This window comes from Chiloscyllium punctatum, chromosome 40, assembly GCF_047496795.1.
Source record: "Chiloscyllium punctatum isolate Juve2018m chromosome 40, sChiPun1.3, whole genome shotgun sequence".
NCBI classification, from domain to species: domain Eukaryota; kingdom Metazoa; phylum Chordata; class Chondrichthyes; order Orectolobiformes; family Hemiscylliidae; genus Chiloscyllium; species Chiloscyllium punctatum.
The window spans coordinates 2,302,488-2,328,914 of record NC_092778.1 but is presented as its reverse complement, the minus strand read 5'-3'; the positions used below and the strand labels follow the sequence as shown (position 1 = coordinate 2,328,914).

The following is a 26,427-nucleotide window of genomic DNA, read 5'->3' as shown; positions in this document are numbered from 1 at the left end:
CATGTTAAATAGCAGAGCAGGCTCCTGGTTTTTAAGTTCTTATGTTTCATATGCAAAACCCTGTATCCTTGACCATTTCATTCTGTCAACATGGACGGTCCAAATACTGTTTGATTGTATCACAAGAAGTGCAATAACAAACCAATAGCTCATTTCATATATGATCTATTTCCTTTCCTTTTGACTTCAGTAGAACAGAAAATCATTTGCGATACAGAGCTATGGTATAAACTGGGTCATGTTACAGTAGGCCCTGAGCAGGATAATGGCACTGGCTGCACTTCCAGCCAATTCTGGTGTGGGCCACAGGGTGGCCTGAGCTCACGTATGAGTGTGTTGTGCATGCACCAGAACAGAAGGGGTGTTACTGTCATGAAGTTGATCAATCATTCCAGCTGATTTCATGTTGGTTTCAGAAACTCTGTTTATATTTGTGATTTTTCAGAAGCACTTCTCTCACTTCCATATGACTCAGGAGCATGTTTGGGTGGGGAGTCATGTTTAACAAGGAGATAATTGCTGAACTGGGCCACTCCTATAAGTTGACCTGGAGCCCTTCGACAGTCTTGCCAGTGGCTTTCATGACACTGTGGTTGGGTCCTGAAGAGGAGATTACACTGTCTTCTCTTTCAGCAGAGACAAACACAGTGATAGGACCTGGTGCTTTGCTTGGATCCCTGATGGGGCAGCGTGCATCAACTACACTTAGTTGACTCTGCTGACTCCTATAACAATGAAGATAGACACCGCTTCCACAGCTGCTGTTGATAAAGGTGCTGTCAGTATGCAAGCATGCGAAAGTATCATATAGGTGAATGTCCACTTCCATGCCAGCAACACTGTGTATTCAGGGAGCACATCCACTGGTCTCAGCCCTCCTCTGAAAACAAAAGCATGAGATGAAAGAACAAATATAGATGACTGATATCCCCCTTTCTTGCATTCCAACCAGATAGAAACAGCAGGCACATAATGAGAGCCATAGAGATGTGCAGCACGGAAACAGACTTGTCCATGCCAACCAGATACCCTAAGCTAATCTAGTCCCATTTGCCAACATTTGGCCTATATCCCTTTTAACCCTTCCTATTCATTTATCCATCCAGAATCTATCTCACGAATCAGGCATCAGTTCTACTGCGTTGATTGCATTGTGGAAGTAAGGGCGTTCCCTACATCACAGGCTGAAGCAGGTTAAGAAGTGTGAAGTGGTCAGCTGTGTGCTCCATAATGTTAACATCCTTCAAAATCTGGAATACGCTGAATTACAGCATACGGCAGAAACTCCGCCATGGAATTTCAGGGCATTCTGTATTATTCCTCCTTTGGAGACATGGATCTAATGTCAATGTTCATCTGCTGCTCCCTTAGTGGTATAACCTGTGAAGCGTACACAGAAATCTTTCCACATTTTACAATATTCTGTCACTGAGGGCAAATAGTAGGGTACAATGCATATAACACCCCAAATTTCACCTTCAAAAGACAACCTGCAAATAAAACATAAACGTTTATTTGAAAGGACTTGGCACAGGATGGCATGCAGTCTGTGGTAGGGTTTCTCAACCTCTTGCCTATCTCTGCTTCCAGGCCAAACACCTCACCGTGGGTGGCACGGTGGCTCAGTGGTTAGAACTGCTGCCTCACAGCACCAGGGACCTGGTTTCGATTCCTGCCTATCTGTGTGGGTTTCCTCTGGGTGCTCCTGTGTCCTCCCACAATCCAAAACAATGTGCAATTCAGGTGAATTGGCCATACTAAATTGCCCACAGTGTTAGGTGCGTTAGACAGGGGTAAATATAGGGTAGGGGAATGGGTTTCTCTTCAGAGGGGTCGTGTGGACTTGTTGGGCCAAAGGGCCTATTTCCACACTGTAGAGAATCTGATCAATCTTTAGACAAAACAGTGAATGACTAAGACTGAAACAATAGAGAGAGCTAGGAAGATGTTTCTAATCCTTTTTGGCCAGAAATCCATCAAGAATGGTGATGGTGAACTTTGAGACATAAGGCTGCTCTCCAGCAACTATCCTTGAACCATTAGATTTCTCCTGAAGCTGAAGGGAACAAATGCAGTGAAACACAAAGATTGACACTTCACAATAAGCTGTGCGAAGTATTCCAACTAGTGCAAGCCCAAACAGAAATACGCAGATCCTCAAAAATGTTCAGGACCGTAGGTAGCAGTTTAAAGGAATCGAGGGAAGTAATAAGCAAAGTGACATAACTTCTGCTTAACTGATATATCGGCATTGGTCTGCCAGTTGGGACAACCTGCAACAGCTGTTTATTATTGTCAGTCTACAACAGGTAGCAGGGAGAATGTAGGGCCCACTCCTCTTCTATATTCTATGTTTCAATGTACTATGTTTCCAGTTAGAATTAATTGCAAGCAGATAATGGTCATCTTGCTGGATCGGGATCAGTATCAAAGGAGGAGGTCTAATTAACATACCACCCTTTTTGGGAACACTTCCTACCACACGAATCCTTAAGAGAAGCAAGACCAGACAGACATTGTAGAAGATCGTTGCAGATGTTTTGAGATGCTTCATAGTCCGGCAGCCAGAAATTAAAGGCCATAAAACCCAATAGCTTTCTGTTATCACGGGTGCACATCCCACTTAGAAAGTTCTTGTTTGCAAAGAATACTTCACAAAAATAATTCTTGACCTCAGACCCTTTGAGCCAGGCTCTGCATGGAAGTATGAATTATGGTATACCATAATTCCCTGTTTCTCTCAATTCAGCCATCTGCTTAATTTTTCTATAGCCCTCTGAATTCTTGTAATTCCCATTTGCTCATTACCTGCTGCATTGATTTGTGATTATGGCATTGTTAGTGTCATGCTTCATGTCACATATTGCCAACAAAACGGACCTAGGATACAGCCCAGTGGAATACCATGGATAAGTGTCCCATGTTATATTTGTGTTTTTCCTTTAAAAGTGTTTTCCTGAAGAACTCTGTATGTTATATACAATACTGTAACTCTGTCTACCAGTTAGATAACCATTGCAAGCTACACATGCTGAAACCACTCGGTTGTTGTAATGTCTGCTTCGTAACTTATAGTGTGTTTTGCTGCTTCAAATGAAAAAAAACTCATGGAATTATTTAGTTCCTGATAAGCAACTGAATATTTGTCCATCAGTATTAACATGACACAGTGAACAACAATGACATACATTGTGCACGAGGCCTATCATGCTTAAATTGACAACAAACAAGTCAATTTATTGTTGAAATGCATGGTAGATATTCTTCAATTGTACTAATGTGCCTGAGACAACCATCATTATCTTTGTTACTTTACAGTGTTGAAGAATGTAAATAATGAAAAATGTAAATACAGCTTGCTGGTAAACAGACAAACTATTGAGAGACCAATTCAACTCACTTGAGAAAAATAAATGGTTAGGCCATGTGGCAGATCAATAGCAAGCAAGGCAAGGTACATTGTCAGAAAGTCCAAAAAATGCCCTTGTTTAAATTGTGACACAGCAAACCTCTAAACAGAATTTAAAATGTTTCAATGGTGTTCAGAGCAAGAATTTAAGATTTTGCTCTATTGAATGCAAGCTGTCAAGTTCTCCTTAGCAATGGGGAATTAGGTCTCCACAGACCTATTACACCAGCATGCTGTGATCTCCCATTAGTCACAATCCATTGAATCAGTCATAGAGCATAGACAACAAAAACTACAGCAAACTATTCAGAAAAGTCTCGCAGAACAGTGAAAAGCTTTACTTTCTATCGAATTAATGGTGATAAAATCTCAGCTCAATGGAGAGAAAAATGCAACTTCAAGAGGAAGTGTCTGAACACTTAACTCAGGAAAGATCCAAAATTGAGAATACCATCTCTGAGATAATTAAGTCTTCTGGGGATATTTCTGTTCTGCTCATAAAAATTAATAAAGGGACGAAAAAGAAAAAGAAAGGAAACAGGATTCTCACAAGAAGCTATTAGATAGGTCTTGGCTTTGATTGTGTAAAGTGGGTGGTAGGGAGTTAGCAGCTCATTTTACGTCGCTCCTTAATCACAATTCCCATTGATTTCATACATACCTGACAGCTCCCTACTCTTTCTTTAGTTACGCCACACTGTAGACAAACCAGACACTAAACTGTCCCACAATAGAAATCAACAATGCAGTTAGTGAAATATTTTTCATGTTGGTTAATGTTACTGAGTAATATATTTTATGATGTATTTTGTCCAGGTTGATATCTATGCTGGAGCCATCATTATTCACATTGCTTTGCAATGGGATCTGTACATTTCTGTGGTTGGGTTACTCTTTCTTACTACAATATATGCCATTGGAGGTAGGTCTGTCACCCAGCCTAACATATAAAACAACCTAGTACTATTACTATTGGAAAAGTGCCATTCCTTGAATTCTGGTTTTCTTAAGTTGATAACTGTTTCTTACCCATTTGCAATTATTAATGTTTTCTCTACTAAAACGCTCAGCTGGCATTGTCAATTAAGTGATGCATTTTTAAACAATTTACCTTTTGTACATCAGGAATTATGTTTCTTGAGAGAGTTGTTTTATGAGATTCCTTATGCAATGGTAAGAATTTGACCATGATCTCAAATTGGCCTGATCAGAAGTGATACTACTCAGAACTATGAAGACTGTAAAGCACTTGGAAAAGATTTTAGTAATATCATAAGACCATGTAATAGTTCACCCATTCTCAGTGATTGTGTTTGCTTATGGAGGAAACAGGCCAGAGGTTGGACTGTATATCTGCCTTGTCATAAAATTGAGTGTTTCAAGAAGACAAGAAGAAGTAAAACCATTTCCAAGCCTCTCAGAATCATGGCATGTTAAAACATAGAAACAGTCCACCCAGTCTGTGTCAGTGTGTTGCCATAAACCATTTTCCATTTCTTTAGTATTCCCATCTTTGTGGTCGTTTAATTCCTTTGCAAACAATTATCTACAGTGACTCATAACTGAGAATATACCAGTCTGTCTATAGAACATCTTTTCTATGGAAGTTACTGTGACTGATTTTTCCAATACAATTAGTTATTCACTATAGAAAACTGTTGAGCCAGGGACTGACTAGCATTACTTTAAAATGTTTTGCTTTTCTTCTAATAATATGGAAGTTTTAATATTCACCCGAACATGAAAATGGTGACTTTACTTCGAGTCTCAATTCAAAGATGACACCATGTAGCACACTCTCACTCGGGCATTATACTAGATTGTGTTTTCTAGTTTTGAACCACTTACTATCAGACAGATGGTGTGATTTTGGAAGTTGTGATTTGTAAGTGATTGAGGTGATTCATAAAGATGCATTTAAGGATTCCTGTCTTGTGGAATGCTCTGTATGCTAATGTAAGTTGTGATTTGGACCTGCTGGTGTTGGACTGGGGTGTACAAAGTTAAAAATCACACAACACCAGGTTATAGGCCAACACTAGCTTTCTGAGCGTCGCTCCTTCATCAGGTGGTAGTGGAGGACATAACCACCTGATGAAGAAGCGTCGCTCCGAAAGCTAGTGTACTTCCAATTAAGCCTGTTGGATTATAACCTGGTGTTGTGTGATTTTTAACTAAGGTAAGTTGAGGTGTTATCTGGAATAGGATGTCAATTAAAATTAAAAGTATCCTTCATCAATGCAATTTTAAATCTATTCAAGACTGTCCACCATCCCAGTAAATGGTGCCAAAAGTCAGAGTAGGTCTTGTGAATGACCTTAGTAGTAGAGACAAGAATTTTGTTTGAAGTTGGTCGGAGAAAACTGAAATTTCTCCCCAAAATGCTGAGGCTATTGGAGAACAATTGATATTTTGAAGACTAGGATTAGCAGGTTTTTATTAGGAAATGGTATCAATTGGATCAAACTGATTAAATAGAATTTGGTGTTAGCCACAATCTAATATCGGCTACTATAAGATCTCCAAGGAGCTAAATCTATCTGTTCTAGTTCCTATTTTTTTAATCATTCTGAGGGAGGATCAGCTTAAGATTCTTGATCACACATAACCCATCTAATCAAACTTTATTAATTGCCCAATGTTTGTCAAATTATCACAAACATAACTTTGCTGGGAACTGTGGTCTTACCTGTTCTTTAGTTTTCCTGAGATAAGATCCTCAACCCAGTAAGCCCAACACTAAGCCCATATAGCATATAACTAAGATTGTCACTTAGAGGTTTACTCTGCTTTTAATCCAAATAGCAATGAAACTATGACAATCCCAACAATTAATAGGTGGACAAAAGCAAACTGTGAGACACCTCTTGAGTGAAAAATGTGATGCATTAGCAGCAGCTGTAAAAACAAAAAAGTTTGTTTTACTTATGAAACAGCTCAACTAAGACATTGTCCTCTGCTGTTACCAATGCATAGTTACTCCTGCCAGGAGGTATGCTTTTGTGGTATATCCTGCTCTTCTGTCTTGTGTCATTCTCACACATCATGATAGCTCCTCTGCAGCCACCACATGATCTCTGTCATCCAACAGTGCCTTCTACTGCCTCCTCCATTTTGCCCACTAGGAGAGATCTTTGTTATTTTTCAAATCTGATCAATGGCCAAAATACTGATATTTTCTTTCCTGAATGTCAATTTTTAGGATTTTTTTTGCTCTCACTATTTGAAACACCCCTTCAATTGTCTTATGGTTTATATATAGAATTTTTAATATACATTTTAACACCTACATTTCAAAAGTTCCGTTTCCTTCCACAGGTCTTCACTTATTGTACAGGTTGCTAAAGCATACAGGATGGTGGATAGAATGTCACATTCTTGTGAGTTTTCCCTTGTTACAACCGTGAGTTTTCTTGTTGTTAACACATCATTCATCTTCGCAAAACAACTTTTGGTTGTTTCTATTCTCCTTCTAACTGCTGCATCACATCTGTCATCTTCTGTTATCATGTGTCCAATATACAATATGTTCCATTGTGACACCATCCACTTCAGTCTTAAATCTAGTTTCTTCTAACAGGTTGCTTTGAACTATCATTTCTAAGTATCTAGAATGTACTTACTCAACAATATCTTGTAGGGCTTCTTCTGATTTTACATATTGCGTTACATGTTGCATTATCAGCATGCCAGTTTTGTTATGCTTTTGCTGCAAATTTTTACCATGAAATACATCTAATCCAGTGAATATTGTTCTGTGCATGAATTGAATAATTTGATTGATAGTATACATTCTTACTGCACTTCTCTCTTAAATGAAGCAATACATGATTGCCCCTTTTCTAGCCTGATGCTTGCTTTTTGTACCAATATAAGGTGATGGATAAATCTCACATCTTTACTGTCAAAGTCACAATTCAGTAAACTTCAAGAATTTTTTGTGATAAATAAAATCAAAATTTTTCTTAGCTCATGAAACACACATTCTTGTTTTCTTGTAGATTTTCAAAGATTGTTCTTAGTTTAAATACTCCGTCTCTCGTTCCTATTTCAGGTTTACATCCAGAATGCTTTTCACCAATTTCTACTTCGGATGTATTATTGATTCTTTCTAATATGATTTTCAAGATAACTTTACTGAGACGACTAATTAAGCTTATTGTTCAAAGATCATTGTATTTCATTGCATAAGGATTCTTAGTTTACTTAAACAGTGAATATCTTAAATCACTTGGTATATTTTTGATCATTAATTTCTTTATCACTTTTAATCTGTCTTTCCAAGGGTGTTCATTATTCTTTTGTTGTTCATCTGTGTCTCAAACTTTTCCTGTGGTCATCAATTTCAAATAATTCCCTGCCTTTGATATCAATTTGGTTCGTCTTTGTCTCTATATATTTAATAAGTATTGCAACCATTGTTTTGCTATTGTTTCACTTTCAAATGATATATCACAGTCTTTGACTTTTATGCACCCATTAGTTTATGTTGTCCCTGTATTTCTATCTGTTAAAGATTTTACCTTCTGGTGGATAATCTCATTATTTGAATTCTTTCCAGCTCCAATACTTCATTACACATGTCATTATACCATTTCTCTTTAGCCTGCCTACACAGGGACTCAATAATAGGAATGACGAGTAGGAATGGGCATTTAGTTCTTACAGCCTACTCCAGCATTCAATCAAATCATGGTCTATCTGATTGCTGTCTCACCTCTATTCTTCTGTTTGCACCTCATTATCCTTGCCATCTGTTAGAAATCTAAATTAGCCTTGAATATAATTGAAGAGTCAGCCTTCACAGCCTTTGGGAAAGAGAATTCTAATGATCCTCAGAGGAGAAAGAAATTTTTCTCATCTCTGTTTTAAAAGGGAGACCCCATATTCTTAATCCATGCCTCCTAGTTCCATCTATCCCACAAGCGGAAATATCTTCCAGGTCTCTATCATTTCCAGTCTCATCAAGATCTTGTATATTTCAATAAGATGATCTCTCATTGTCCTAAACTCCACTGAATATCGGCTCAATCTATATAAAACATTTCAAACATTCAATGCAGTCTTCACTTTCTTAACAATTTCATCATATTCATGGACATTTCTTTTCCTTCCCCTCTTTAGCATCATTTTAAATATTTTGTTTGTCATCTATTGCTTGTCTCTGTTTCTTGTCTGTTTGGGTTGCACTTCCTTTACAGTCCATTTAATGTTCACTTTCATGTTTATCCATTTGCCTTCTATTTCTCCTTCTGAGACCGTGGTCCCACAGATCTTAATAACTTATAATATGCTTTAAGAGTAATAAAAAGATGGATTACTGGGCTAATGGTAGACTACTTGGTAGTGTGGAAGAGCAGAGGGATCTTGGTGTCCATGTACACAGATCTCTGAAAGTTGCCACCCAGGTAAATAGTGCAGTGAAGAAGGCATATGGCGTACTGGCTTTTATTGGTAGAGGAATTGAGTTCCGGAGTCCTGAGGTCATGCTGCAGTTGTATAAGACTCTGGTGCGGCCGCATCTGGAATATTGTGTGCAGTTTTGGTCGCCATACTATAGGAAGGATGTGGAGGCACTGGAACGGGTGCAGAGGAAGTTTACCAGGATGTTGCCTGGTATGGTAGGAAGATCCTATGAGGAAAGGCTGAGGCACTTGGGGTTGTTTTCTTTGGAGAAAAGAAGGTTTAGGGGTGATTTGATAGAGGTGTACAAGATGATTAGGGGGTTAGATAGGGTTGACAGTGAGAACCTTTTTCCACGTATGGAGTCAGCTATTACAAGGGGGCATAGCTTTAAATTAAGGGGGGGTAGATACAGGACTGATGTTAGGGGTAGGTTCTTCACTCAGCGAGTCGTAAGTTCATGGAATGCCCTGCCAGTAGCAGTAGTGGACTCTCCCTCTTTATGGGTATTTAAACGGGCATTGGATAGGTATATGGAGGATAGTGGGTTAGTGTAGGTTAGGTGGGCTTTGATCGGCGCAACATCGAGGGCCGAAGGGCCTGTACTGCGCTGTATTGTTCTATGTTCTATGTTCTATGTAGATCGGTGCAACATCAAGGGCCGAAGTGGCTGTACTGCGCTGTAATGTTCTCTGTTCTATGTACCACTACTGTTTCTGCTTCCTGAGACATTCATAATTGTTCTTTACCTTTGAGTGAATGTCACAATGGTGTTTGCATACTTCATCATGTTAAGGTCAAAATGGTTTCACATTTTTCTCCTTTTTGGTATTTTCAGTTTCAACTTAGTTCTTGTGCAAGGAGACAAAAGGTTTTAAAATTATATTCACACTTGGGTGCTTATGAATTTTTTTTACTGCTTTATAATATTGCTTGAAGCATTGAAAGAAGAACAGAAAAGCTGTATACTATTTAAATGGGCAGCCATTGCAGATTTTGATGGTACAGAGGGATTTGAATGTCCTGGTACATGAATCAATCACTCCCCAAAGGATTGATTAAGTGCATGGCTTAGTTAATTTAAAACAGTAAAGCATATTATAAGTTATTAAACAAGCATTACATCAGAGCAATTGGTTACTGTGTGTTCTTCCTGCACACTCTCAATCAGACTAACTTAGACATAGAGTTGCAGCCATATATTCACAAAACACCTGGCATCCTGACGGTAAAGTGTCTTTGGGTCAAAGGTACATGTATGACCTTTCCCTGCTTTCTAAAAGAAAGTTCAACTTGTTACATTAACAAATGGGTTAACAGATCTCTATAGCATCTCCTGGTGTGTCCAGGTCTCAGGGTGGTGATTTCATCTGCTGCAATGAAACTTTGAGTCATTTAAAACAAATTTCAAGGTTTTTAAATGTTCTTCTTTTAATTTTTCTTTAACTTAAAACAAAATATCTGATTTGCAGCTTGTCCCATTTTCAAAACAGCAGCAGTGGACTTTGCAATTCTAAAAGAAATTGACTTTTGGTAAAAGCTGTTCCGACCTCAGAATTGTTTCCCTACTGATTGGTTGCTTTAGATTTTAGAACAGCTTTCTTGCAGCTCCAATTCAGTTCTGAATCTATCAATCTCCAGCCGTCAGCTTGAACAGTGTTTTTTTTCCCAGTCTGCCTGCCTGCTGTATCTTTAGGTTGATTCTGTAGGTTATACCCACTCCCCCACAGCAGCATTCTGGAGCAATTTCTTCTGATGTTTCCCTTTGGATTTTCTGATGAAGGGCTTATGCCTGAAATGTCGATTCTCTTGCACCTCGGATGCTGCCTTACTGTGCACACCCTTCAACTTTGGACTTTCACGTATTGTGCACATTGTTATTTAAAACCTTGAAACTGTCTCAAAAGCCTTTAAGGCCACGAAACCAACAGTGTTCAAGATCAGTTTCTTGACAAAATTGTATCAGTCTCTCTCCTTTTTCATTTTTTGATCCAAGACTGTTTTAATTTATGTGCATTCCTCATTCTCCTTCACTCATTTTGTGTTTATGTTGCACATTATGCTTACCACATCATAATTGGATTACAACTATTCAGAATGCCACTATATATTTAAAAATGCCTCTGTTACCCACTCAATGTGATCTTGTGTCAAGGCATAAACTTGGATGTCAATTATATCAAAAAGCTTTCCTTTGATCTTATACCTAACATGTTATTGTGGCCATTTGGTTTATCTCCATTTTATTTTTATTATTTGTAATTATTTCTCTGCCTCAGTTAATCAGATCATAGGTCATCTCTTCACATGCTATTCAGCTGTTGGCAGTTTACTCAAACTTTTGATCACCTGCAGAGACTTGTTATTTGGCCTAACAACACCCTATTCACACCATTTATATGATTTTAAAAATATTTCTGCCTATAAATTCTCTGCCTGTATGCTTTACTTCACTTTACCTGACAAAGGAGCAACATGCCAAAAGCTTGTGATTTCAAATAAACCTAAAAATCACACAATACCAGGTGATTGTGATCACCCTGATGAAGGAGCAGCACTCCGAAAGCTAGTGTGCTTCCAATTAAACCTGTTGGACTATAACCTGGTGTTGTGTGATTTTTAACTTTGTACACCCCAGTACAACACTCACTGGCATCTCCAAATCAAATAAACCTGTTGGACTATAACTTAGTATTGTGAGACTTCTAACTTTTCTTCTATCTTAAGCGTGGTTATTCTTTCTGAGAAAATAAAATCACCGTGCTCTGATCATGGGCCTCTGGTCACAACCACAAAAGGTCTACAGACCATGCAATAGAAGTCAGGGGTAAAGATGGCAGAGATACATGCAGCTTTGTGTGGAACATGGAGAAGCCTGCATTATCCTGAGTTCTGCCACTTCCCATGCAAGTTAAAAAAAGTCTTCTTCCATGGAAAGGATGCTCACCACAATGTAAAACCAGGCTGAGCGTTCACCCCATAGATACTTGGGTGTGTACTCCATCACGCAAGGCATGTGCCTAACCCAATAGATGGTTGAATGAGAAGAGGACAAAGAAACAGGATCTATCATCAGGAATCCTTCCTCCTCAGGGAGAGAGGGAGCTGCCACCATGGAATGAAATGAAAAGGCAGCACATACCAGCTGGCCCGAAGGTGCTCGCCTCTGGACTGTACTAAGTTTTGTGACATCTCCTCACTCCCTCTACCATTGACCCCAATAGCTCCAACAGCTGAGGTAAGGGCTATATCCTTGCACTCATGCCGGAGCCCTCAAGGCTTCACATGTCCAGAGCTGCCTGACATGATCTTGAGGTAACAGGACAATCCAGTGAACAGAATGTTTCTACCTCAGCTGCTGCTGTTAGGCTAGCACATCGTTCCAGAAATGTAAACTTTAACATCAGGAGCAGGAAAGGAGCATGGTGATCATTCTGAATATACCTCATTGGTAAATACATTCAAAATATATTGCTTTTGCTATATCCATATGTATATAATCATAATTTGTCAGGATTTTGGAAATATGACAGCTATGTTGAATGGCTTGCCTCATCGTTGGCACGCTGGAGGGCTTTTGCCTGAAACGTCGATTTTCCTACTCCTCGGATGCTGCTTGACCTGCTGTGCTTTTCCAGCATCACTCTAATCTAGACACTTTGCTGGTTCCAGAGTAGATAAGGACATTGCATTAATTGTTGAAGTAGACGGTTTGCAATTATAAGAATCTTCTCAGAACATTTGTGTGAGTTTGCAGTTTTATACTTTCTAGTCAATGCAACAGCTGCACCTCACTATCCTCCACTTCATTCAATCTCTGTTTATAATCTAAAGGAGATTGCTGCAGATCACCTTCTGTGGGTATAACTCAGGTGCATCTTGAAGGTGGAGCTGGATGAGATAAGTCACGACCTGTTGTCCAAGTGTAGTGAAGTTAAGAGTTTGGGGAACAAAGCTCCACTGCCTGTTTTATTCTGGATGGTAGAGAACCCTGGCTTTTGGTTATTCTGCAAGGAAGAATGGCAGGCATACAGCTGCATTGCAGGAAGATGATAAAGTTCTGCCAATGGAATACTGGCAAACTGTATATCTATAATGTTGTCACTAGAATCCTGTGGGATGTCCCTTTGCAGCCTGGCATCTATTAAAGGGTTATACATGTTCATGGCCTCCTCCTCAGGTTCAAATTCAATTCAACTTCAATTGAGGAGAACTGATTGCTCCTCACTCCAATCCTGCGGTAACGTTTGTGTTGGTTGCAAGATCAGGTACAGCTGCTGATGACAATCATTGCAGAGTCTATCTCAATCAGTTAAAGCAGCAGAAGTATTTTTCTGTAAGGCGTAATCAGTAATTGCTGTGGTGAAGGTATGAATCTGATTGTACAGCTCTTTTGTTATACTTATGGGATGCCTCACAGGTATCGATGGCCCTTATTGCCCAGGATCCAACCATTAGCCTGGGCTAGGGCTGAAAATTCTCTGGGAGGTTTGATGGTGCAAGATGTATGTTTGTGACAGCTCCCTGGGAAAGATGCACACACCACAATGATCCTTCAACTGTCATCTCCTGTCAGCTATACATTCAAGAGGTGCAATCCTTCACAATTCACAAATGTGACTTGGGAATATATCACCGATACATCACTGTCATTGGGTTAAAATCTTGGAATTCCCCCCCTAAGGACATTGTAGGTCAATCTATAGGACATGGATTGCAGCCGTTCAAGAAGGCAGCTCCCTACCACCTTCCTAAGGGCAACTAGGGATGGGCAATAAATGCTGACCCAGCCAACATTCTCCACATCCCATGGGCAAATAAGAACAATGTACATATCTGATCCCAGAGATTGCTAATGGTCAAACGTTTAGTCAATGATCATCTTGATTTGATTTGATTTATTAATTGTCATGTATATTTTGTTAGAAAGGTGTTGTATAATTTCACCACTCTTCTGTTAAAACAAAGAAAAATAAACTAAAACATAGAATATTAAAGGCAGAAAAATAAAGAAATAAAGGAAACATGTTCAACATTACAGTCCTCCTTGTTAAGTGCTCCACCTTGTGCTAGACACAGATCCCATGCCACCACCACTGAAACTAAAGTTGCCACTCTTCGGTGCCATCTCACCTCCAGCGATGCCCTCGCTAGCATCTGGCTGCCATCATATGTGGAGAAATGGATCGAGATATTGGCACAATGGAATTGTGCATTGGTCACCTCCTCTGTTCACCTATATCTGTAATAGACCACATCTGTCACCCGTTTCACATGTGAAGCCACCACTGGTGAAGAAACTGAGCATCGCAGTTCCCACCAAATCCACACAGATGCAGGTCTTGCTGAAGATTCCACATTGTCAATGACAGTTTCATCATCATTTTACTTTTGTAATGCTCCTCCAACACCTGCATGTAGTTAGCTCTTGATGGAGAGTTGTATTCCTGATACATCCTGATCAGACAGTCCCCCTAATGCTGCTGTTGAGAGCTCTGTTGTCTGCTCACAACAGCTCTCCCCTTGTCGCATCCTTTCCTGCTGCTTCCAATATTTCAGCAATATTTGATCCTCTTGGCTATTTAAGCAAGTGAACTCTTTTGAATGGGTAGCCATAAGAGCGGGGAATGTGCTTATCCATGATTCATATCCAAAGAACTAATAAAGAGTAAACACCTTCACTCCTCACATTGTCCACACATAAAAGTGGCTTCCTCCACCGTGAATCTGCAAACCTTACATGTCAGTGTGCATTTGATGGAACCGCAAATCATAGTGCATGCTATCTTCAAAGCCCAATTCTGTGCCTTCCAATCTTTTCCTGTTGTTTCAGATATGCCCTCATCACGCTTGACCATTTAATATAGCCTTACAGCTTCCCTCTGTAATGACACCCAGCACAACTGGCCTTCCCTTCTCACAATATCATGCACTCAAACACCAGCTATTAACGCCATCAGTCCTGAGCATCCATTTAAAACTGCTGATAAACTTATTCCTCTCCCTCCTACTGCAGAGTCATGTGAGGAAAACTGCTGACCTTAAACACAACTGCTCAAAGCTGACTGTCTCACGCCTTTTTTGAACTCATGCAAATCTGGTGTCGTAAGATTCACGTTCACCACCGACATAATCTTGAGAATCTTGACATAATTTTTAAAAAGCTTCAACACAAGGAGTATTCACAGCATGTAAATGTAGTACACTTAGGAACCTGCCAAGGGATAGTGTGAAACCTGACGTGCCACAAACAGGACACTGACTCCATAAATAAACATGAACACACACACCAACACACACGGACAAACTCCCATGCTCCGAAAGAAACATTCATGTACACACATGTGTACAGTTGCACACATACAGTAGTAAAGACATAAGTAAAAACATAAATGAAGATAAAAATCTCAAATAAATATTCGGAAGACATGAACTCAAATAAAAGATCCGAGTCTGCACTCCTGTATAATTATGTGCAAGCATACAGGTTTGGAAGTGGAAACAGTCGCGTGGATGCAAACTCTGTATGTATGCTCTCACGCATTCTCAATTATATGCACTTTTGAATCAAGTTTGTTTTGAAGATTTATTTCTGCTCTCCCTTTTCTGACAGGTGGGCTGGCTGCTGTTATATATACAGATACACTACAGACAGTGATCATTCTGGCTGGATCGCTGACTCTCACGATATTTGGTACCCATATTTGAGTCTTTGTTACTGTTATGTGTCCTCATTTCCTACATTAGAACTTAGGAAAATAACTTTCTCAACAGTTAATTGGCATACAGAGGGGAACCTATCAGCTATTCTTCAAATCTATGTCTTTCTATAAGCCACCCTTAGTTTAATGTCTCTGAAAGACTTAATTTCAGGAGCTAGAATAACAACTGTTTGTCAAAGCGTGTCTCTGAAAGATGGTAAAAGCTTTACTCAGGAGGGCCTGCAGGTAGTCTATTGGCAGGAGCAGGAAGTGGGATTAGCAAAATGGCATCATGTAATCCCATTTCAAATTTATCCATGAGATTTAACTCCATTTCAGATGGAAGTTCTGGTTGCTAGTGTTATCGTTCAATTGGGAAATCAGACCAGACTTAAAAACAGTCAGGGGTGGGAGGGAGCAGATATTTGCCTGTTACAGTCTGTCTTTAAATACACATTGGTGAGGAGATCAAAATAATCCAACCCCTTATATATCTTATTGATAACTCACATCCTGCAGGGATTGCCTCTGCCTGTGATTTCACTCTCTTTTTGCTTCCCCTTTGCTTCAACTCCCAGTTCTGTTTTACTACATTATTCTTGTGTCATAAACTCTCTCACACTGCCCTTTGGTCATCAGATTTTAACAAAGTAATCAAATTGAAATAAAAATCCACAAGAGTTCTAATTAGGGCTTCCAATAATCACCTAATTTAAACATTATTGCACAGTCAAATTCTGCTCCATTCAGTGCTACAGAAAATTTCAAACTACATCTATTCTCAATCCTTGGCTGAATTTATTTTATTGTCCACAGTAACAGCAGGAAATGTTTTCTTTTCTGTGTTTTTTCTAGCACTGGAATCCTGTTCTCACATACATTTGGTTTTGGCAAAGAGCATAAGTTCTTGCTGATCTCTTTCCTCCCCAGAAGCTTCTATGCTGCTTTATTATTGAACTTCTAGAATTTGGATGTTTAGAGGTCAATACAAAGCAAATATGCTCTTAGCACCATATCAGCCATTACTGTGACACTGCTGCATTTAACCCTATTCCTTTTGGTAACCATTTTCTCAACAATTCCAGAGCTACCCTTCTTCAAGATGTGGAAAGAATTGTCCAATATTGGAAATCCATATGGAAAGGCAGTTTCATGTTGGAGAGAGACTATTGCTACTCGACCTCTGCCCTCATCATTCTCTACTAGCCTGTTAGGTACCCACTAGCTCTTGAAGCATATGTTCCACAAACCTCTTCATTAACCATATGTGGTAAAGTGTTTCTTACTGATAGAATCATAGAATCCCTACAGTGTGGAAGCAGGCCATTTGGCCCATCCAGTCTATATTAACACTCTGGAGAGTGCCCCACCAGACTGAACTCCCTATTCTATCCCTGCATTTCCCATGGCTCATTCACCTGACCTGCACATCTTTGGACTGTGGGAGGAAACTGGAGCACCCGGAAGAAACTCACGCAGACACGGGGAAAATGCACATACTCCACACAGACAGTCACCCGAGGGTGGAATCAAATCCAGGTCGCTGGTGCTGTAAGGCAGCAATACTAACCACTGAGCAACTGTGCTGCCTGTGCACTTAAGAACTAAATAAATACAGCTGAAGATATTTTCTACAAGTCTTTTTCTGATTGATCTAACAATCCAGGAATTCCAATTTCTGATTGATTAAGGAATGCCCAAATCTGGCAGGATTTAGGAGTTCACCAGTATGTGTCAAGATTGACACAAATGGAACTGCTGTTCTACCTTTGTAGCCTGCTGAAACTTTATTTAACCCATGATAGATGAAGTACTCAGAACTACAATACAAGATAGAAATTTAAACAATGAGCTTATTTATAGTTACTTTTAGTACAGAAGTTTAGAATTGCTAAAAGGTATGCTGTCAAAGCTCTGATCCTGCACACCTCAGGACAGAATTGCAAGAATACCAAATTTCAGTACCGAAATTTTGTTTTTCTTATAACTCTGAGAGCAAGATGAAAAGCTTCAACAGTGTATCTCCTTTTCCCAGAAATGCTAATACTATCCATAATACCAATTTAAGAGATCTTTTCTCGGAAGAAGCTGACTTCCAACAAAGCAAAATACATTTGTAAAATTTAGTCCCAACTCCATGTTTTGTTATGATAACAGCAGAGTCTAATTACTTCTTAAAATAGATGGATTTCTCATTGACTGATGAATCTAAATATGTTTTCAGACTTTAAGACATTTAATATACCAAACCAACTAAAATCAACAGAACTCAAACATTATTCAGGAGACAACTAATACAATGAACTAAAGAAAACATACTTTTGCATTAACTAAGACAATTGAGGTACAACTCATAATCAGATGTGTAACCATAAGACAGGGCACATAAAGGCAGCCTATTGTAAGTTGAAAGCTAAGCTGGTAGTTTTTCTGTGTATATCGAGTATTTCTGAGAGTTTAGCTTGTGGCAAAGTTACGCAATCTAATACATTTATATTGGGTGTAATCAGAACATAGAGGAATATAGGATTTTTTTATATTTGAATGCTTGGTGTCAGATAAAGAGGCATAAAAAGCTGTTGACCTTTGAGAAATGAAGTTAGTTAAATCCCTGATGTTCTCAAAAGACATGAATTTCTCTGTAGAGAAATTTTATTTATTTAAAGTATATTAAAAGAGGGATATTAATCAAAATTGTTTAAATCGTAGAGTGAATTTAAACTGCTCTTTAGTCAATAGATCTGTTATTATGGAGTGGTGTGGAAATTACCTATTAATGATGTTGATTTCATACTAGGAAATGACCTTGTGGGAGATAAACTGCTGCTGTCACCAGAGATGGTAGGCAAGTCCATTGAAACTGACAATAAACCAAAGAAATGAGTGACTTTTTGTAATCCTGCTGTAGAAAGTACTGTTTCAGCTAAAGATGTGTCCAAAGAATCAAAGCTCAGACTTCTGAGAGTAAATCAGCTTGACAGCAAAAAGGTAAAACCAGCTGAAAATGAATTAGATCTGTCTCAATTAAACTGCCTCCAGATCCTAAGTCCGCGGTGTCAAAACAGAATACAGCAATAGACTTCCAGACTAATAGATGAACAAATAAAGACAGTTGTTAAAACTAAAATATCTTTACTGTAACTGTTGCTGTTACTGTAGAACTACAATGACAGACTTAAGTCCTAAATTGGAAAATGAAATTTCGAAGTTAAGAAGCAATGACTGTTGTTCTGAAAGAACTGAACAAAGTTTGTGCTAAAGTTGGCAGACAAAGACAGACAGAATGTAAAAGAAAACTGCAAATTTAAATAAAAAGGAATTTCAGAATTTTTATCCAAACATCGATCTAATCTTAACAAGATGCTTAAAGCAGCAAGGGAACCATAGTTTTACACATGAGCAAGATAACTGGATAGTAGCCAGCTGAAAGAATTTTTATGTATGGACAATATCGAAATTATATCTCTGAAAAAGAAAGGAAATTTAAGGACTCAGCTACTGATGTCACTGCAATGTGTTAAAGAAGAAGCAAAGAAAATGCTGGATCAACAGAGCAAATAGCATTACAACAAAGAATTTGTTCTGAACCTACAGTTTTCACCTGTTGGTACTCAAAAGCCAGAGGAAATGTCAGAAATCAGCAGTGCTGTTCTTGATCAATCCAAGGATACAAATGACTAACCAAGAGCATGGAAACAATATGAACCTTAATCATCATGTGGAAAGATTTTTACAAATGCTGCATCGCAGAAGGTGGAGTTACTAGCTGTAAAACAAATCCTCACATATGAGAGAATAACTTTAAGAAACAATGTTGAGTGACTTTAAACCTTAATTGTAACATGTAATTGGGTTAATGCAGATAAAACGTTATGATCTACGAAGATGTGCTGTTTAAAAGAACATGTGACAGTGTGGGGATTGTGAGTGAGGGGGGTGGGAAGAATATTACTTGTGCTGTGTGAACTAAGTTAGTTATCAAAGTGTATAGAATGTTATAAGTTGTACTTTGAATGGTATCTATAAGAACCCTTCACAATGGTGCAATTCTTCATTATTCAAAGGGGGAGGTGTTACAATAATGAAATTTTTAAGATTTTTAATTTAAGGTAAATGTAAAAGGATCATTTAATCTCTTCTAAAGTCTAGGCAGTCCTGATTGTTTACTGAGAATAAGGTGTAAGGTGTTTACACTTGGAGACAGTAGCGGCAGCCTGAGTGCTAAAGTGGATAGGCTGTGAGTCTCCAAAGTCCAGAAAAGTGATGAAAATTTGGATCATAAGTGAATCTTCTTTAACCTGCCCATTTACTTTGAAAAAGAAAGAAAGTTAGGCTCCCGAGGATAACTAATCAGTCTTTGTACCTGGATACAAGGTCTCAGTGATACATAATGCTATAGAGATGAACTTTGAAGGGTTAGGATCTAAGATATCCCTGAAAACTCATAGGAAAGGTTAGTCTTTCAGGATTCGGGACAGGGAGAGCAGCTTTAAGAAATAGGAAGTTGTGTTTTATTACACAGGAATGTGAGTGAGAGCACACTTGAATAACACAATGACCAAATTCATGAGGAATTAAAACAAAGCTGTAAGATTGGGACTAGTGTATGCTAGAAGAAGAATCTCTGAGAGAGAAAACTCAGTGAAAGACAATACTGAGGTTAAAATTTTCTAGGCTGAGGAGGGAAGATGGCAGAAGTAAACCCTTTAGGAAGTAAGATTCACCTGGGAATAATTCTGGGAGAATTAAATGGCCACTTAAAGGATAGTAGAAAGCATTTGGTGGAGAGGGAAGTGGGCCAAGCATCGGCAGGTGAGACTAGTTTAGTTTGGGATTATGGTTGGCAAAGACTAGTTGGATCCAATGGTCTGTTTCCATGTTGGATGGCTCTAAGTGTCTTATGCTAAAAAGAAAGGGAAATACTCTATTTTGTGCACAAGTTATTTCCAAAGATAGTGTTTAGTCCATAGAATTTTTATTTTCTTTTTATTATCAATAAAAGTGTTAAAATACAAAGTTTTGTCATGTCATCCTTTCAGCCATTAACTGGAAGTTTGAATTCTTTTTAAAAATTATCAGTTTCTATAGAAATCAAAACCACATAACCACTTTTAACTTACCTCCAACTGTCATTAACTCTTTCTTTTCAGCCTGATATTCCTATATCCTTTGGAAAATAGAATGCTGAGTTGGTGACTCTTTGGACACATCTTTAGTCGAAACATTAATTCTTGCAGCAGCGTTCCAAAAATTCATGGATTCTTTTAGGTTATTCAGTTCTTCTTGAACATCAGTTTCCACAGTCTTAATGGGCTTTTCTCAAGCTGCTGAAGATGGTAGCACCTTATCCCCAGTCAAACCATTTCCTAATAAAAAATCCATGCCATCAATTGGACACTTACAAGCCATCCCCACAATTACAGAACTATTAAGTAAGCCATATTCTAAATTAACTCCATACAAATGTGTGAGTATGCAATTCCCATTAATACGCTGTATCAAAATGTTTTTGTTTAACAAATTATCTGGAGGGAAATTCCTGCTGCCTTCCAATATTAAAGATTGTGCTAATCCTGCAGCTTTTAGAATTATAATTGCTTATCGTCCCTCATGAGACAAGAAAAAGGACACCACTTTTAAACAAGAAAATTTCCACAATTTTCTGCACTTTGTTCCACTTTAGTAGTAAATGCAAGAGAACACATCAGTTTGTCACCTATTTTACTCACTGGACAGATTTTTTGGGGGAATACTGAATGCCCTGACAAATGACACAGGTTTGTTTTTTTAAATTTCTAATATTTAGCCCTCACATATCATTTTCTTCATTGTAATCAGATCTTACTCTTCAGCTTGTCTATGATATCAAAAATTGTTTCTAACATGATTGTGAGTCATTCTTTAGTCTTCTGCCATTGCTGTAGCTTCTCTCAACTTAGAAACCTTCTGGTCTTCACAGTGAGATGTTATTCCCAAAGGGACACTGTATTTTTAAGCGCTTTCACTGGCATCACCTTCTGTATGGTATTCAAAATCTGACAGAACATTCCTCAAACTATACCACCTATGAAACACTGGTTTTGAGGCAACTGTTTCTTGGTGCATTCTCTCCAGCAATGCTTTGGACAATTAACGTCCATCTGCCAACCAGTCCAGTCACTGAACCCAAAAGGTAACTCTGCTTTCTCTCCACAGATGCTGCCAGAGCTGCTGAGTTTCTCCAGCACTTTCTGTTTTGATTCAGTTATTGCTCCCTTTGTAACTCAGTGTCAGTCCCAATGAGATCAAACTGCAAAGCTTCAACACCATGTCTCTCTTTTCTGCAATAAACGCCATTTCCTTTATCTTTGGTAAATTTCACTCATGATTCTTCATAAAATTTCCACATATTTGCCTGTAAGCCTCTGGCACTAACTCCTAAGCAATGTTCACTTTATCATAGTCTCCAAACTGTTTATCTGAAAGAGAGAAGTTTACCACCAAACATTCCTCACCAACACCTTCCACAGTAAAACCATCAAATTTTATCTCAGCCACAGCAAAATTATGGCAATTTTCTCAACATTCCAAATACATTTCAACATCTATCTCACTAAACTTTGGTATGAAATGAATATTTCTGGCCAAGTCCAAACAAGAACTAAATCCAGAGTCATCCTCAAAGTTATAGCAGCATTTACCACTTGTGTAATCTCAGCTTTTCTCTCTCCAATTCCAATGTTCTGCTATTTCTTTCTCTTTGAAATTTCAGTTTAAGTTTTCACATTTCTATTTATTTTCTGTTTCTTTCCAAGTGAAGTTTGTTTGCCTTTGTTTGCGGGTGAGGGAGTAATCGAATGGCATGTGTGTGATCTCAGGGCTAATGAGACGAAATGGGGAATGGGTAGGGAGTGACGGGATGCGAGATGACAGGAGCATGGTTTAGGTATGGGATGGCATGGCGATCTGGTGGGGGGGGGGGGGGGCAAGAATTGGCATAGGTGTGATTGTAGGAAGATGTTTGGGAGCATTAGAGAATGGTGGTGGCCTGCCTCCACACTCACACTCCTCACTTCCTCCAACCTGACTCAAAAAATACAATATGAATCTGACCCCTGTGTGAAAAGACAAAAGGTGCAGGCAAAATTGTGCATGGGTTCTGTGTGTATGTCAAAAGGTGTAAAAATAGGCAAGTTGAATCGAAAATACTACATGTCCCAGCACAGACCCTTCTTCCACCATTGCCTGGTATTATATATATATCAAGAATTCACACCAGTGGTTTCCCTCAGAGTGAGCTCTCAATTTAACTTCAATTTTAAGGGGACAATATGTTCCATTGACTTGAGGAAAAGAGAAGGGAGAATGTATAATGGATGGGGCGGGGGGGGTGGGGGGAGGCAAGGAAAAGTTTAAAAAAATAGGGTAGAAGCAAACATTTTACTAAAGCACAATTTTCATACAAAACAAAATTTTCTGGTCAAAATTGTGTCTTGGAAATTATCTCAAAGGAATAATAATTTTCATAGTGCATCTTGATACCAGTTGTGTACGGTACAATATGACTAGTGTGTCAATAGTATCTATTTGACTATATGGAAGTGTAACAAATGATTTGTTCAGTAAATTAAGTCTGTGTTTTATAGCTTTTAAAAGTGTCGATGGCTATGCGGGTCTCAAGAAGAAATATTTTACAGCCATTCCCAATGTTTATCAATCTAACTCGACCTGTGGCCTACCAAGGGAGGATGCCTTTCACATTTTTCAAGATCCTATTAGTTCTGACTTTCCCTGGCCAGGTGTAATTTTTGGAATAACTGTTCTTTCTACTTGGTATTGGTGCACAGATCAGGTAACACACATTTATATATCTGCACTCTGTATGTAAAGTTCAAAAACTCTTGATGTTATTGCTTTTTGATCAGCTGAGGCATGTGACACACATAGAAACCTGTCACCATGGCTAGAAGATTCCAAATCTACTCAGAGTTTTAGACGTAACAATGCTACTTGTCCAAAATGGTTCATATTCCCTTTCTGTAGACACACCACTTGATTTAAATAATTCCACAGAATTTTGACATGAAGCCAAGCGCCAAGCATGCGACCAACTCTGGGCACTGAGAAGCTCTCCAAGGCCTGCTTCACTTGGTCATTTTTTAAAATGAAATTCCAACTCAGTTTGGGTGCAGCTCATAGAGAAATAAAGATTATTGACTTTACACAGCAACAGACCATTGACATCTTTCTGTACTGATCAGGCAACAAAATCTCCTGAGCACTCCTTTTTGTCCATAGGCAGTTTAACAGGACATTATAAACGTTGTGACCTATTTTATGTCAGGAATGCCTCGAGGGGAATTAACAAGGTTGTGAGCAACAAGCCTATTTCGATGTATAGTACATTCAGAATTTCTGTGCAGCCACACAGATTTACATCTTAGAGGGTATGTTGTTTCAAGCTCTTTGCTGATGGACACACTTCATATACTGTTGGAATTGAACAAGTACTAGATTATATCCCAGAGAACCCATGTGAAGCGATCTCTTAACTTTAAGGCACTTAGATTGGATAGCATGAAATGACATGGTGTGTAGAATAAGATTTCAGCATGAAACTGTTTATCAACAGTGTGAAACATATGAAAAGTAAAATAATACTTATATGTATGTCCAAAATTAGGCAGTCATGAATACAAAGTAATCACTAATAAATTCAGTAAGGAATCCAGGAGAAGCCCCTTTATTTGAGGCTGGGTTTTACACAGCTACATGGTCCCCAACAGCCCAGATAAAATATCACGGGATTAGCAGTCTGCTCTCAATATGTACAGTTATCCCTCGCAATTCACTGTTAGCAGTCATTTGAGGCAAGACTACTTGTTCCATCTCTGAAAGGACATTCTCACCTTAGGGAGCTGCCAGCTAGTAGGATGTCCTGCTGCTCTGCAGTCCCAGCAATGTCAGCTGGGAGCATGATTACTGTTAGACAGTCCCAACAAAGAGGAGCCCATACTCAAAGTAAGTACGGGGTATTGCCAGGTCCAGGTTGGCAGATCCAGCAATGTGGGTGAGCGAGTTGGAGCCACATTCTTCACATTGTTGGGGTGTGTGCCTCCAGTGGGCACAGAGGACCCGCAAGGAAGGTTTAGTCAATGTGCCCAACACCAGTCTGTACAGTTAAAGCTGCATGGCTATCCAGTTAGTATGTGCTTTCCCTTGCAATTGGCTAAAATATTAGCAGGGATGGGATGAGACCCTTAATTAGTCATTAATTAGCCTCAATAGGCATAAGGATTGGTGGGCAGCCTGCAGTTCCACCCCGGTAACAACAATGACTGCAGACGCTGGAAACCAGAGTTTAGATTAGAGTGGTGCTGGAAAAGCACAGCAGGTCAGGCAGCATCCGAGGAGCAGGAAAATCGACATTTTGGGCAAAAGCCCTTCATCAGGAATACAGTCAGAGAGCCTGAAGGGTGGAGAGATAAATGAGAGGAGGATGGGGGTGGGGAGAAAGTAGCATAGAGTACAATGGGTGAGTGGGGGAGGAGCTGAAGGTGCTAGGTCAGGGAGGAGGGTGGAGTGGATAGGTGGAAAGGAAGATAGGCAGGTAGGACAAGTCATGGGGACAGTGCTGAGCTGGAAGTTTGGGGTGAGGTGGGGGAAGGGGAAATGAGGAAACTGGTGAAGTCCACATTGATGTCCTGGGGTTGAAGTGTTCCGAGGCGGAAGATGAGGCGTTCTTCCTCCAGGCGTCTGGTGGTGAGGGAGCGGCGGTGAAGGAGGCCCAGGACCTCCATGTCCTCGGCAGAGTGGGAGGGGGAGTTGAATTGTTGGGCCACACACCCGTCCTGGTTCACATTTCAGATTCAGGCTTGTCAGATGGGGTTGTGGGGTTGTGGGGGGTGGCCATTTCACCTTTGGAGTTCAGAGCCTATTGACAGGGGAATGTAAAATCCAATCCTAGAGCATGATTCAAATGTGGAGCATACTATCACATGGAGAAACTGTGGCAAACACCACAGATACATTTAAGGGAGAATTATTTAAATAGAAGATTGGAATAAAAGATATGTTAATGGACTGAGATGAAACAAACCGAGAGCAGACTCCAAAAAATGTGTAAATAGATAAATTGGTTTGAATAGCGTTTTTCAATGGTATATTTTTACACAAAATTGGGAATTTATTGACATCCAAATGAATTATATACACCTTGTATTAATTTCAGGTTATTGTGCAAAGGGCACTTTCTGCCAAATCAATTCTTCATGCCAAGGGTGGCACCATATTTGCTGCTTACTTGAAAATCTTGCCTATTTTCATTATGGTGTTTCCAGGCATGATCAGCCGAATCCTTTTTCCCAGTAAGTACATGTTGCCTGTTGTTAAAGCTTAGGTCCTAATATTAATGAAGGCAATAAACTAAAAATGTGTTCTTCATAAATCTGCGTTGGAAAGTCAGTTTCATTACTTTGATTTTTGAATCAGTAAAAGTCTGTTTCACAGAAATTATCAATCAATTGTTAATCTTTGAAGGTTATATACCCTGCAGTGTATCTAGCTTCAAACAGCAATTTGCGAAATGAAGGACGATTGTATCCTTCATTGATGTTAGGTCTTTGGCATGACTCAATGTTAACTCTGTTAAATGAGATACCACCAATTCCTTGTCTGAATCATTGTCATCGTTGGAGGTCTCCATTGCTAATACCTGAAAAACGTAAATTTAGAACCACATTCCTTCAGCCATCATCAGTGTTGTACATAGCTCATACTGTTAGAGGACTGTAATGTCTGCAGTTCGATGCATCAGAGCCTTAAAAAAATGGTTTTGGAAGCACCATTGCACAGATTGACCAGAACATTACAAACGCTCCAATGGCGAGATTGTGAGGAAGGTTATACATATGTTTGTGCTCTATCTCAATTCGT

The 26,427-nt window shown here is 39.1% G+C and overlaps 1 protein-coding gene across 1 annotated transcript in view; it reads left to right on the top strand.

Annotated features, from left to right (window-relative positions):
- LOC140464750 (sodium/myo-inositol cotransporter 2-like) overlaps nt 1-26,427 on the top strand; it is a 64,334-nt gene that overhangs the window by 10,712 nt on the left and 27,195 nt on the right. Inside the window, exons 6-9 of the mRNA XM_072560244.1 lie at nt 4,226-4,331; nt 15,426-15,506; nt 23,139-23,344; nt 25,724-25,859. Coding sequence (XP_072416345.1) covers nt 4,226-4,331; nt 15,426-15,506; nt 23,139-23,344; nt 25,724-25,859 — 529 coding nt within the window. The remainder of the gene's footprint in view (nt 1-4,225; nt 4,332-15,425; nt 15,507-23,138; nt 23,345-25,723; nt 25,860-26,427) is intronic.